The sequence below is a fragment of the Poecile atricapillus genome, chromosome W, assembly GCF_030490865.1.
Source record: "Poecile atricapillus isolate bPoeAtr1 chromosome W, bPoeAtr1.hap1, whole genome shotgun sequence".
Classification (NCBI taxonomy): domain Eukaryota; kingdom Metazoa; phylum Chordata; class Aves; order Passeriformes; family Paridae; genus Poecile; species Poecile atricapillus.
The window spans coordinates 23094859-23109247 of record NC_081288.1 but is presented as its reverse complement, the minus strand read 5'-3'; the positions used below and the strand labels follow the sequence as shown (position 1 = coordinate 23109247).

General features: G+C 36.2%; 1 protein-coding gene across 4 annotated transcripts in view; it reads right to left on the bottom strand.

Moving 5' to 3' along the window:
* LOC131591718 (WASH complex subunit 4-like) overlaps nucleotides 1-14389 on the bottom strand; it is a 39436-nt gene that overhangs the window by 4388 nt on the left and 20659 nt on the right. For all 4 annotated transcript variants that reach the window (XM_058862697.1, XM_058862699.1, XM_058862700.1 and 1 more), the window contains 16 exons: nucleotides 13068-13214; nucleotides 12875-12954; nucleotides 11903-12008; nucleotides 11058-11174; nucleotides 9717-9885; nucleotides 9429-9583; nucleotides 7811-7885; nucleotides 6895-6999; nucleotides 5404-5538; nucleotides 4569-4677; nucleotides 3827-3893; nucleotides 3018-3104; nucleotides 2338-2485; nucleotides 2099-2195; nucleotides 1433-1629; nucleotides 345-444 (listed from right to left, as the gene is read on the bottom strand). In XM_058862697.1, the coding sequence (XP_058718680.1) occupies nucleotides 345-444; nucleotides 1433-1629; nucleotides 2099-2195; nucleotides 2338-2485; nucleotides 3018-3104; nucleotides 3827-3893; nucleotides 4569-4677; nucleotides 5404-5538; nucleotides 6895-6999; nucleotides 7811-7885; nucleotides 9429-9583; nucleotides 9717-9885; nucleotides 11058-11174; nucleotides 11903-12008; nucleotides 12875-12954; nucleotides 13068-13214 (1894 nt within the window). The remainder of the gene's footprint in view (nucleotides 1-344; nucleotides 445-1432; nucleotides 1630-2098; nucleotides 2196-2337; nucleotides 2486-3017; nucleotides 3105-3826; nucleotides 3894-4568; nucleotides 4678-5403; nucleotides 5539-6894; nucleotides 7000-7810; nucleotides 7886-9428; nucleotides 9584-9716; nucleotides 9886-11057; nucleotides 11175-11902; nucleotides 12009-12874; nucleotides 12955-13067; nucleotides 13215-14389) is intronic.

Below are 14389 nucleotides of genomic sequence, written 5' to 3'. Positions count from 1 at the left end.
CAGTCAACACTGGTAATTGAAGAGGTAAGTATGATGCTGAAGTTACTGAATTTAATATTACTGCAAGTATGCAATTCTCCCTGTCCCAGGCTTTTTTTGCCAATTGGGTCTTCTGTGGGGTTGCTTTTTTTTTTCCACACCCCAGAATCCCAGCTTGAAATTCACCTATTCCAAAGAAGGAGTTCTTGAGCTGTTCTTGCTGAGTTTTAATCACCCATATCACATAAACCTCTCTCTGGAATACTCAATCAACCTATATGCAAGAAAGCATCTATGAAAAAGAAACTCTATTAAGTCACACAGTCTCATTAGCCAAAATATTCTATATATTAAGATTCACTCACCTTCTTTTTCTTTCTTTTCCTGACTTTCTTCTGCTGCAGTTTTATCTGCTCTGAAAAAAATTCTTGCACTACTTAGTGAAAAATAAAGGAGTTCAAATTCCTAAGGGAAAAGATAAAGAAGAAGAGCGTCAGTGTATCACAAATTTGTAAACAAGTATCAATGGGACTTTTCATGAGCATCTTAGGCACCTCGAATTCAGTATCTAAATCACTTAAATTCTTTTGAAAATCTTCCTCCTTTCATACCTTATTCACATGCATTTTACAAAGAAAAATGATAAATTCCATTAAAGGGCAACTTCAGCAAAGCAGCATCACTGCAATAAATTTGTCATTGACCTACTGAGGCTGAAAATGAGGCTTGTAGCAGCAGTGAGAACTTAGAGCAACTTGCCTATGGAAAATCATGCAAGCCAATAATTTAAACTACAATCTTCATCAGTGTCTGAACAAGGTTCAGTGATGTGTTTTTTTAACACAGAGGACCAAACAGCGCACACTCCTGGGAACCATGAGGGCATACCGGGCCTTATCTATTCCAACAAGACATGACAGAATGTAATCATGGGCTGCAAAAATAGCCATTGACAGATTTGTGGATAGGCTTCTCCAATCAAGAGAGAGAAAGCACCACATCACAGATGAAACCTGAGATGCTGCGCTTCCAAATTCAAATGCACCTTTCCTTTATTTGATAGCTAATGCATCATTCAATTAAACAGCTCAGAATTAACACACAGGCAACTCTGAGGGTTCACAGCATTATGTGCAATCTTTGTTATAAGATAGTCTCTCCTGTTAAAGCATTTAATTGCATTAGATTTCAAACTCCATGGGACAAAGAATTCCAATGAACCAGGTCTTCAGATATCACAAAAACCAATGGCATTCCCTTCAGGTCATACACCTTAAGTCTTTATGCTCTTTCTGCATTGTTGCTGTAGACAATCCTCTGGATTTTGATCTCAATGAGCTCCATCACAACATAGGTACATGATTTGTGATGAGTAAGTGCTGAACCCGATACAGAAATAACAGAATACTAACAGAAATTGTTACCAGAACACATAACCAGGCCCATGCTGTACCTGTAAACAAAATTCCAGTCGCTTGTGGGTAAGGTTCATAGTCTGTAGTAGTTTTTCATCTTGATTAGTGGACTGCACTTTCTGTTGCTTAGTTACTCCTCTTATTTCCTTCACATACTTCTCTCTAACAGACTGGAACCAGTGCAGAGAATCAAACTCCTGGTACTGATCCAAAAGCTTCAGAATGTAAGCCACACCTAGTCATTAACAAACCATGTACTAAAGTCAACATGCAATTTGCAAAATATTTTGTGAATATCTTTAATGGATGAGCCTAATGATAATTCCATGCAAATATAGTTTTAATTGTTATTAATTTACAATTAATCTATCAGGAAAAATCACAATAAAGAACAAGCTTATATATTTTTAAAACATCACTTCTCCAAATACTTGCATTCCTTCTCATCTGGATGAGAACCACAAACTTTGAAAGAAATTTGGAAGTACCAATATATGTTAAAACTGTCTGCTCCCATACACAGCTATTCCATGTTTAGGAAATTCTGAACACAACCATAACCCTCAAATCCATTTGAAGCAAAGATATATCCAAATAAATTATGGAATTTTTAATTATGGGAACAGACAAAGTATAAACAAAACTTTTCTGAAATGTCCATTATGTTGGCTTACCCAAAGGCTAATGAGGGTGCTGAAACTTACCCATGGCAAACCCATCATCAGTGAAAGCTGCTCCACTTTTGTTCTTCTTATTCAATTTCTCTTTGCAATTCATTGAATGCTCTACAAAATTGAGGGTCTGAAAGAATGAAAGGTTGTCTGGGGATCACAAAGACTCACAAATGTCACAAGGTATTGTCATATATGCTACTACAGTCTAGTACAAAACATTTAAACACAACCCTGCTCTGACAAGAGCCCGGTGCAATGCAAACACTCACCAGCGGGGGGACAATGATGTAGAAGTTCCGCAAATGCATGTTCTTTGGGCTGCGGAATTCGGGAGCAAACACATCCACCAGCATTTTGAAGTACTCGGTTCCTTCTGCAAAGTTCCGGGTCAGGTCACTGAGCACAGAGTCCAGCTGCCTGCAAGAGATGAGCAATGAGCTACCTGCTTCTGCTGAAAATCCCTTTGCTTACCCACCTCTTGGGATAACAACCTTCTCTTTGCCCTTTGCCTATCCACAATCCAGGATTTGGGAGAGTATCCTCCCTCTACAGCCCATTTGAACAGTGTTTCTTGATTTAACTGATCTCAAAAAAAAAGGTCTATGAATAGAATACTTGCATCTTTTTTATCTAAGACCCTGAAAATATTACAAGTAGAGCTCAGGCACACAGCAAGGAAAGCTTGTTAGCTTTTAGACAAGGATTTCTTCAAGAAATCAGGTTCTAGGTCTACTACTATCAATGCTACTTCACATTTTCAAAACAACTGCTTCTATTTGCTTTGTTTTGAAACAAATATTTTTGCATAAAGGCAGAACTTTTAATACATGTACAATACATATACAATACAATAACTAATAACTAACTAATAGCTGCATTTATAAACATAAAATGACAATTCTCTCATCCCACCCTTGTCCCAGACCTCAAAAGTGTGATGTTACTGTACCTTGCTGCTTTTTGTGTTTCTTCTGAGAGTCCTTCTTCTTTCACCAGCTCTTCAAAGTTAACGATATCTTCCAGATCAGGAACAAACCTGAAAACTTACTACTTGTTAGGATTATGCTCAGCTGTCTGTGTCCATTGAAGTATCTACACTAATCTATAATTTATTTAATTTAATTTTCTGGGCTTGAACTACTTAGTTCAAATTATGTCACATCTGTCATACATTCTCATCCAGGCATTATTAACCTCATTTCTAAACACATACACATCATTATTTGTACTTCTGTTTTTACTGAGCTATCATCTCCGCTCTCTAGCAGCTTGATACTCTTAGTAACTCTAAGTTTACTATTATTGGCAAGAAAACCAACTATTTCTTATTATGTATAATTTACTACGTTTTAATGACCTTTCATAAACATAGACATAATCTATACAGAAAGAAGTATGAAAGGAATGTGCTTTCCAAATTCCTCAAGGTTTGTATTGTTTTTCCTTAATGCACCCTCAAAATTGTTTAACATGACAAATTCCTGGCTTATGGACTATATGCCTTACTAATGTGTATTTCTATTCACTCTTTTGCCATGTTTTTCCATAGAATATATTTTATTTTTAGTGATTTATGTCCATGATTGTACAGTGCTGAATCCTAGCACTATCTTCAATAATTCCACTTAAATGAAAGCATATAAGTGGAGCTTTTCAAAATCTATGGGGAATAGGTAAGGGCATAGGGAATATTAGCAAGAATAGAGAGCAAGGAGAAGAGAAAGAGCAAAGAGAAAAATGAAATATTTGTGGAAATACCTAATGGCACTACTGCAGCAGTGAAGTCCCCCAGATCTTATCATTCGTACATAACCCATAGCGTTGCCTTTAAAAACATGAAAAAACAAGGAAGCAATTTGTAATTACATACACACACACACTCTTCATAGCTCCTATAGGCTCTGAAACATAAATTAAAGTTGCCATGTAGTTCTGGCACAGAACTTGGCTCTGAAAGCCAAGTTATAGAAGTTAAATTGAACCCTGCTATTAAAAGTCTGTGTAGAGAAATAAAACAAAAATGCATCATCAACCAAGGTTTTGTTCACTTTCGTACAAATTCACTCCAGTGGGCACATTAAACACTTATAAGTTCGGATCAGTTCTGTACATTTACAGCATCAGTGGCTGAAAATATCATTGTCACATCATGCATTGCTCAGGATACTTCAGCTGGATATATGGCAAATTTTTGAAATACATGAAGTTAGCACTAGGAAATACACTCAGTGTGGATAAAAGTCTGTTCCATGACAAAGAGAAGAACTGAAAATGGAAGAGGAATCTATGCAAGTTATAACTGCATTTTAGATTAAGACATGCAAAGGCCATTTCTGTGTAATTAGATGAGAGTATGTACTTAGCATGGGCTGCAAGTGAACTACTTTCCACCTGACTGGAATTAAATCTAGCTTTAGCCTGAGCTAAAAGGTCAGCTACTAGGTGATGAAGATCTCTTCCATTTAATTACATTTATAACATGTTAGATAGCATTTCATACCAATTTGACTTATGAGTTGTCTGAACTGGTCAAGATAGCTCTGGCCATCCGGGGTTATTCCAAGTTTTCTGATGCCACGGTTGAATTTATCTGCTCTTTCAAAGGGATACTAGAAAAAAAAAATGTAATAATTACCTACTCTTAGAAAAAAAAACTTTTCATCCCATCAATAAAATTCCATTTGTAATGTAGTTTTACACCACATTTACAGCTTTATTTTTTTATAAATTATATACCTGCTTGTCTGTATTGGCTCACACGAGTCATTTTACTAAGTCACTTCTGCAAGTTGAGAAGTGAAAGAGTTTTCTTGTGAAAAAAAAAGAGAATTCTTATAAGAGATAAGCACTTGATATGCAAAGAAGCTAGCAGTCTATTTTTCTAAATATATTGTCTCTCCAATTTTTGAGACAGTTTTCTAGCATGGAAAACCAGACCCTCATTCCCAAATTCTGACATACTGGAATGAGTGCTACATGATCACATAATTTTGGATTCCATTCAAGTAAACTTATTATTCAAAACTGAAAATTGTTATGCATGAGTTGAACAAGAAGTTAAGAACCTCCAATAGACTACAACTCCATCAAGTCATCCTTAGGTCACTGAGAGAATGGTTTTAGCCAACTCCATATTTACAGAGCAGACAGAATGGAGCAAAGCCCTCCTGAATACAGACATTGGTAACACTGCATTTTTCCAGGACAAAAGCTGTCCCTTTGTCTGGAGATACACATTTAAATAATAGTAGTGTTATGGTTTGGTGCACCTTCAGTCACATGAAAGTAGCATTCCTTTTAGTAAATTACTCTTGAGCCTTCAAAAGCTACTATACCTTGTGATCATTCTGATCCTTGACTTCCCTGAAGAATCTGATGTCTTTGATAAGTCTGGATTTGATATGTTCATCATACATGAACTGGCTAAAAATGTAAAACTTTTTCCTCAAGAATTGGTAAGTGAAATTTACCTAGAAAGCAAAAAGAAAGAAACCCAGTCAAATCAAGAAAGTTAGTGAAGTAACAGACATCTAACACCCTGTTCTCAGCACATGCCCGAGTAACTTCTAAAGCAAGTTCTCAACTTACTTTAATTTTACTGTTTTAAAAAAATAAGGAAAAATAAAAAACATTCTCCTGGAAGGCCTACTCTATTCCAGGAGAGGCAGAGGGACCACAGGACAAGGTCAGTATTTCAGGTGATCACCTGCCCTACACAGCCATTAGTTTATCTGGAATATCCTGTAACTGTCCTTTTGAAACAATACAAATATCAAGTTGAAACAGGCAGACATGATCAACTTCCTCAGTCTGTAGAATCTCCATAACCTCCTGACACAACTTTTTCACTTCCTAAAAGTTTTCTAAAATACTTTCTCATAGGGCAGAAAGTTCTACCCTACATATCTCAATACTTCTCATATGCAAAAATAACTCACTATCAGAAGTGAATAAATCTACATCACCAAATAATAACGTAACAGCATTTTTGAGACAGTACCCACTCTCAGAAGAAAAGTGAAAGAAATCATTATAACTTTATTTTTAGTAATTTCTACTTCTAAAATAATGACTTGAGAGTGGATTCAATGTTCCTTCTCTTTTTTTTTTTTTTTTTGATAAAGCCAGAACAGAAAAAAGGAAACAGCAGCAAGGTGGAACTTAAGCAGCAGATTGGAAAGCACTGACCTGAAAATACCTTTATCACTGTATCCAACCTTGAGAATCCCAATGATAAATTCCTGCTGTAGCAGACACAATGCACCTCTTTGCATTTACCTTGCAGAGAGGCAAATACCTTTGGCTGGTTAAAATGGTTACCTACACTTCAGACATCATTAAAAGATTTGCAGTAAGAATTCATTTTTCCAACAAGTGTTCAGAGGTCTGTACCTTTATTTTGCAAATTGAAAAACTGATATTCTTAAACATAACAAGTACAAGAAGAATTTTAAAAATTTGACACTGCATTTTTTCAAGATTTACTTTAACTGCAGCAAAAGTATCTGTCTGCTAAGTGTCACTAAGGAGAAAATCAGGGCATACTGTCCAGAACAGTCCAATCAGAACATCCATCTCTCCTTTGATGTGGTTTTAGATCTCTTCCTTAACATTTATGTAACTGGAAGTGACAACACTCTCAAAAGATTGTGATATTGATTTGTGCCACAGTCAAGAACTGATTTGTTTTATTAATTCACACAGAACATTATTACTGCATTATTAAAACTGCATAACCAAATAAAGTATTATGAGATGCAAGGAGGAGGTTTTTGTGCACAGCCACAAACAAACAATCCAACAGCAGCAGTGCAAAAGATACTCACTGTTGTGTTCATGATTCCTGTTCCATGAGTTCGAATTGAATTAGCGATGTGTCGGATGTTGATGGTGTTCAAGTGTTTGTTATTACTTGTTCTTTCAATGAAGATCTGGGAGGCAGGGAGGGAAAAATAAAGTTAATTACCCAAAACTGGTTCTGTGATAAATTATTGAAATAAATAGCCTATATCCTATTTCTGAGAGCAGCTGATAATGGTGATTAGGGAAAGAACCAAGAAAATACAGCATGGATACAATTAACTTTATCTGGTAAACTCTTACGATTTCTACACAGCTGTGATTCAACAATATAAGGCAAATGTTGCACTCAAGACTCCCATATTTGAGATTATATCCTACATTAAGTAGTCTAAACTCTTTTGACACCAGTTTGCACTTTTTGACCTCTCATATACCACAGCAATAAGTTCCACTACTGAATTACAAGCTATGAGAGAAAGTACTTCTTCCCTTTTAGGAAGCCCTTCATTTTTGTAGTGGGCACCTCATTCTCCCATTGTGAGAAACCCCAAAGGTTTGTTCCCTATCCATGTTCTCTGTGTCGTTCACTGCTTCATCTCTCCAATAATCCATTTTCAGATACACATTTTTCAAGCTCAAAAATCACATACTTAGTATGTTCTTATACAGCAGCCAATTATCCTTGCTGCCTTCTAGCTTCACCAGAAAACTGACATGCAGTGATCCCACTGGAATAACATATTTGAAATATGCTACATAACATTCTCTGAGACCAAGTCGTAGCATCCCCCAAGATGTTTCTCTAGAGTATCGATACTATTTCACAGCCTCTCACTATGCATGTTCAGCCCGGGCTTTTCTAACATATACTCCACTCTGCATTTTGCAATCCCTTCAAATTGGAGGCAAATGTCAGGAAAAGCGTGGGATATACCTTACCTGATTATTCAGATTGTAGAGGTAGCGGGATACAAAAACATGAATATTTCTCATGATTTCCAAAACATCCAGACCCTGAAACAATATTATTTATAAAGAATTACCATAAAGCTTCTCAAGAACTACTGACACACCTAACCACTAAGGTGCAGAAATACTGTTTCTGCAGTTACTTGAAGGTTATTTAGAAAGCAGTCTTTTTCTTTGCAAAATGAAGAACCTCTTAACAATTTTTGTTCCGTGTCTGTAAGATAATGCATAGAGGAGAAACAAAAGCAGCTCAGCCCATGTTTTAGCATTTGCACTCTTGCCTGTTTTTTGCCAGCTTCCCCTGAAAGTAAGGAATCCTCCAGCCTATTCCATAAGGCACAATTAAACAATAAAAAAAATAACAAACTGAGATTTGAGGTTTATCTTGAGATTAGCATTTTTCAGATTCTAAAATATAGAACCTTGCCTTAGAGATTCCTATAGACATTTAGATGTCTATAGAGAAATAAGCAACTAGCTAATTTTCAGTATTGCTAACCCAACCTGTATAAAAGACTGAGGTTTGCTGTTCACAATATAAATTGTACAACAATTTTTTCCCCTAAGGAGTCCCTTCATTATCATTGTGCCTAGAGATGATTTCATTTATATACCCTATTTCCAAGCTGTGCCAGGGATTTTATCAGGCTTTTGAGGCTGGGGTGTTACGAAGTGTGGGGTGTCTTTGCTTTGAAGTAAAGCTCATACCAAAATGAATATTATGAAACCAATGTTGTTAAATTGTTTAATTCTTTGTAACAATGTGCTGATCAGATATGGACAATAGAAAACCAAAGCTGGAAACAGAAATTTATTTACAGCACTTTTGGGCCAGAAAAACAGCTGAAGTTCTTAGTTCTATGTGCTCCTTCAGCTTAGGAAGACACAGCCACCATAAACATGACTAAAAAAGGGCTGTTTCTAACAGCTTTCACCAATGTGCTAACCCAAATGAGGGAATGAAGCAAACTGCCAAAAACATCCAATATATCAAAAATTCTGAAGGAAAGACTTCAAAACTATGCAATCTATAGACCTTCTAACAGTGAATATCTTGACCATTAACTTGATGACACTACAACTCTATTCTGAATGTCACCATGTTTAGCAGCTTTTAGGAGTCTCTAAAGCACTCTCCTAGAATCTAATTCACAGGTGTCCCAAAGTCCTCTGTGTCCAACCTGTGAAATAGTTTGTTTTGATGATCACTAGGCAGAATCTGCTGAAAAGCTAGCAATAAACCAGGAAAGAAGACCTAACACTCAAAGGTCATTCCAGACTTTTAACAGTTTTCTGGATCTACTGCTTGCCAAACTGCTGACACTGAATTTTCAAGAAAACATTCTCTGAATTTGCATATTCAATTCATTTCATTATGTTAAAAAAATGAACAATACAAGTCCAGCAGGATATTAACTGCTATCAGTGTGATCTCCAAAGGCAGATAAAGATCCTGCCTCGCAATTCAACTAGAAATTAAAGGTGATTTTTTCCAAACAGTTCTCTGCTCATGAACTTTAATTTCAGTGACTCAGTGGTACGACAGTGGAATGGTTTAAACTCTATTCCTGTCCTGTGGGCACTGTACCTGCTCCAGAGTCTGGCTGGGAAGGTGAGCCTCAGTCATATTTAAACCATAGCGTTGGGTTGCCAAGTTTCTCATCTCACTGTAGGTGGCCCAGTCATGAAGAGCTACGGTTGTTAAGTTGTAGAAGGTCTTGTCCAAATAATGAGTTACATAAGCTGTGAACAAAAGGATGAACTAAAATAATGCTACCTGTTTAGTTAGGAAAGTGTGGAAAGAAGTGAAAAGTTATACAAAGCCAAAGTATAAGAGATGAAAACAACAGAACCGAGCAAATGTTTAACTCCTCACCTTTTATGTCAATGAATCGATTGAAAAAACGTATTGGGTTCAGAAAGAAGAAGTGAGCCAGGTCCTTCATGCCAACTCTGAAGGGGTTTCTGTCATCCAGCTTCAGGTGTGTGTGAACTGATAAGCGCAGGTCCTTTTCTATCTCTTTACACAATTTGTCCAGCAAGTGCTTTTCAAGAAAGTTAAAAAAATAATTAGGAAAACCCACCAAAACCCCAAACACACACACACAAAAAATAAAACAAACCACAAAAAAAAGTCATCTTCAGTGTCCATTTACAATGCTGTTAGCAGAATCAAAGTTTCTCTCCACAAATGTGTAAGACCATTAAACTAGTGAAGAAAGCTTTGCTCTGGTAGGGCCACTCAAGTCAAAGTGAATAAATACTTGGGAACCAGAAAGACACTGATTTCCTGTGTTCTTGTTCTACTACACAATAGCAAGAAAAAGCTACACAGCTCAGAAAATGTAAAGGTTTACCTACCAAATGCCATTTTTTACGTGACTAAAACTTCCATATGGAAGTTCTAACACACCTTACACTCAAGTATTCTCACTTCTCATTTTAAGGGAAACTAAGCTTATGGCTATCTATCTTAATAGTAAGAACAAATTCAGTGAGGAAGAGTCTTGCAATAAGAAATTTGGTCTGATTTTCTGAATAATATGTAATGTTTTGTCTTGAACTAGTTAAATAAAAAGCATAGTTCAAAGGTTAAAAACTAAGACTCGGGAAATCCAAATTTGAATTTTCTTTCTCAAACCTCCTTCATGAGTCTAGATAATAATTCAGCTACGAGGCCATCTGTATTTGCAGATCTCTCACTACTAAAAGCCATGCATGCACACTAAGAACAGTAGCATTTATTTTAGGCATTCATCCAAACAGAAGCTAATCTGACAAAAAGCACTCCTCTGTCTGCACAGTCAAAAAAACCTGAGATTTTGTTAACTTACATAATTTAGAATGCAGTATTTTCATGTTCCCAGCCAACACAGATACAACTAAAAATGAGTCTTAAATAACCAAAATCACCAGTCAAACCAAAAACTCACTTATTAAAATACTTCACACTGAAGTTGTCTGTGCTATTTTTACAGATCATATCAGATTTGCTACAATAGATAATAGCTAATATACATTACAATAGCTAACTCAATAGCTATTGTAATATTATTACTAAAAATAAGAATTGTATAATTATTAATTGTATTTATTGTGTATTAATAATACACAATAATTACAATAATTCAATATTGTAATAGATTACAATAGTTAATCTGAGCTAAAGATATTTCAAGCACAGTGGTATGTTTAATTCCCAGCCACAACAAATTACCTCATTGAGCACTTCCATGATTTCTTTGTCATAGCATTCCAGAAGCACCTCATAAGATTCCAAGTGTCTTGCATGCATCATAGCAGGTACACAGTCCCGTAGTGCACTAAACATATACTTATTAAAAAATAGCTAATATTAACAGACACATATGTCACCAGCACCTCAAATAGTGTTCAAAGCTAACAAAAATCAGAATCACTAGTCTTCTCATTTTTATTAAAAATGGACTTCATAAACCCTACTGAAGTGTCCTGTCCTTTATCTGAGGTATCATTTCCTACTGACTTGAAGATCCTAATTATTAGCTATTTCATCAGAAATTATTTTCACTTTATTCATTTCAGTACTGTACAACCCTGGAAGAGATGTTTTTTTATCAGGATTATCATGCCAAAGCATGATTCACATCTGCAGCAAGTACACAGTACTTCAGCAAGGGGATAAGAGACAAGGGGTGCAAAAAGCTACAGGACAACTATCCAACACAGAATCACTGAACACAGTGATATCTGCTTTAGAAATATGTAACCACAAAGAGGAACAAAGGCTTTTAATGTTCAAGTCTAGCAAGTGTTCATTTCAAATTAAGAGTGAAGAGAGGAACAACGAGACAGATGGACACAGAGTTGACAATAGCAACCCGAGATTTACCAGAAATCTAATAGGTAGATTTAAACCAAAGATTGCTTTTATATCCTCCAGAATGAGAAGAAAACTCTGACTCAGTAGTAATCAGGGATCTGCTTTTTGAGCTTTTCCTTTAAGAGCTTCAGTCTTAGGTTTATCATCTCTTAGTCTGAATCTTGTCACAACAGTTAGTAAGTTGTAACATTATTACTTACATGTAGTCTAGCAGAATCCACTGCATTTTCATAGACATCATCTAAGTAGATTGGAAAGACGGCTCGATGCCAGTACAAGAAACAACAGTCACATTGTGCTCGAACTCTGGAAGAAAAGATGAATTGTTAGACACAGATTTGGAAAAAAACATTCTTCTAACACAGTGAGTGTGTTTAAACTAAAGACAAGTGCATTTTGAGCCTAAGTTTTACACCATTATTTTAATGTTCCAGATGCACTGACCTTCAGAAGAAAGTTCTTTATTAAAGAATTTATCTTTTTTTTTTATTAGCCTTTTATAAATAAAAGGTGACAGCTTTAAAGAAAAGGTTAACTCAGTCTCTGAAAGACTTAAGTCTTAAATTACAGCAAAGTCCTAAATAACTTTTCTTATTACATGCAATTAGTACCCTAGAGACCAAACATACAGTCTCAGTTTCTCCTGAGTCAACAAAGAAACAGGCCTGTCCTGATACAACTTCTCTACATTTATCCAAGGATTTTATCAGGAGTCAGCCACTAAAGGTATTCATCCCTCTCTGTAAAAGCTACTTGGAACAGCCATATTGACCTGGTTTTCAAATGGCCAACATGATGTATCTTGAGTGTGCACTGTAACTACAGCAGCAGTAAAACCTGGTGTCACACGTGAACTAGCAGCCCAATCTCCCAAACAGACTGGTACTAACTCAGAAATTTTGGGGTTGGGTTAAGGGGAACACTTCAGCTTATCATAAAACCAAGTCACCCAGGAAAGTGACAGAATTTCTAAATAATCACCCGTCAGGTGAAATACGACTTGCCAAAGACAAGCAAGCGTCAGGCTTAACTCTGGAACTCTTTCTGTCCATCCCTGCTCTACAACACATGTAAAAATCACCACCAGCATGCAGAGACCAGATTTTGCCATTCACACAATGAGCTCCCCCAAGACACTACTCTGCCTTCTATATACTGCTGTCACTGCTTACCTCTCTGTAAGTTCACTGATCAAGTCCAGTTTTTTCAGAACTAACTGAAGGGGAATAAGTTCTTCATCTTTAAATGTTTTCTGCAGAAATGAAGGGAAAAAAAAGCCAAACTAAAACATGAGATCACAAGCTGATATTTTTCATAAGACACTCCAGCAAACAAATGAAGGGCTGGAACAACCATGGCACTTACCATCTGTGTTCCCACACTCAGTGCAAGGGACACGATCAGCCGCCTCTGTTTTGTACTTGGCCCATCGAGGGTGTTCTCAGCCAACACCAAAGCAGAGAGGACATCCAGGCGTTGCTCACTGTACTTTTTATCAGAAATTACCCTTTTCTTGATGACAAAAAGACACAGAAATTCAGGGGAAAGTTGTCTAAGCCCAAAGGCAATAGCTTACTACTTCTTCCCAAAGCTTGTGGACTTGTCACAAATTGAGTATTTCTGCAAACAAGTTATGTTTTGTGAACAGTTACCTGAATCCAGATCCACTCTGCCAATTCAGTGATATTACCTGTCTGTACTCTTGGAATATGTGCAGCCAACATGAACATAGGTTAAGTCACACTAATGGATCCTTCTATTTACCAGTATTTGCCTTTTTACATATTTTCTGATAAGTAGTCAAAATATCAAGAACTGCTCGCACCAGCGCTCTTTTCAATATCCTTCAATACAAAAGTTTAAGCATATTTCTATTCATTTAAAAATAATTGTAATGTAATTACAGATATAATTTGAGAAGTTCATTAAAATAATCTATCTATATATATACAGGAAGTGTTTGAAGATGCAGTTTTTTTTAGTGACTTTGAAGTTTGGAACCTCTTCAGCTCATGCTACTCCTGCTACATAGATATATATCTGTATATAAATTTTTTATAAGTACAACTATTTTTTTGCTTACCCTAGAAAATATAGAGATGGCAGATACATAAATTGAGATTACAGCCAAATAAAAAGGAAGTTTAATAGCTGCACCAGTAACAGTAGCATACATGCTTCGTAATTCTGCTGGTGGATGTGGTGAAAGAATAAAACCAATCAGTAATACATCAGAACAGCCATACTAAAGTCTCATTTTCCCCTTTGCTCTGAATTCTGAAATTCAAGGTTGTACAAGCAAAAGAAGCCATTTTATCCCACAGTGAAACAGAGAACTTATGCCCACAGTATGCTCCTGTAAGTCATCATGTACTGCTATTTTTCCAAGAAGACAAAGATTTAAATAACAGCCTGTTTGCTTAGACCTGCAACAGATTGCTTTATGAATGTGCATCAGAAAAGCGGTAAGCAAAGGCCACTTGGTGAAAAATCACTAGAAATAAAATGTAAAAAGAACACAGGAAGATGATAACAAGAGTTGCAGCAGTTTGGAGGAAGAGAGGAACCATTCTTGGTCAAAAAATAGGTAACCATCTATGCTGTATTGTTTTCTAGGAAAAAGCTTGGAATTACTGGAAAGCTTATATATCTCTGGATTATGATACAGCATTACACTACAGATTTTG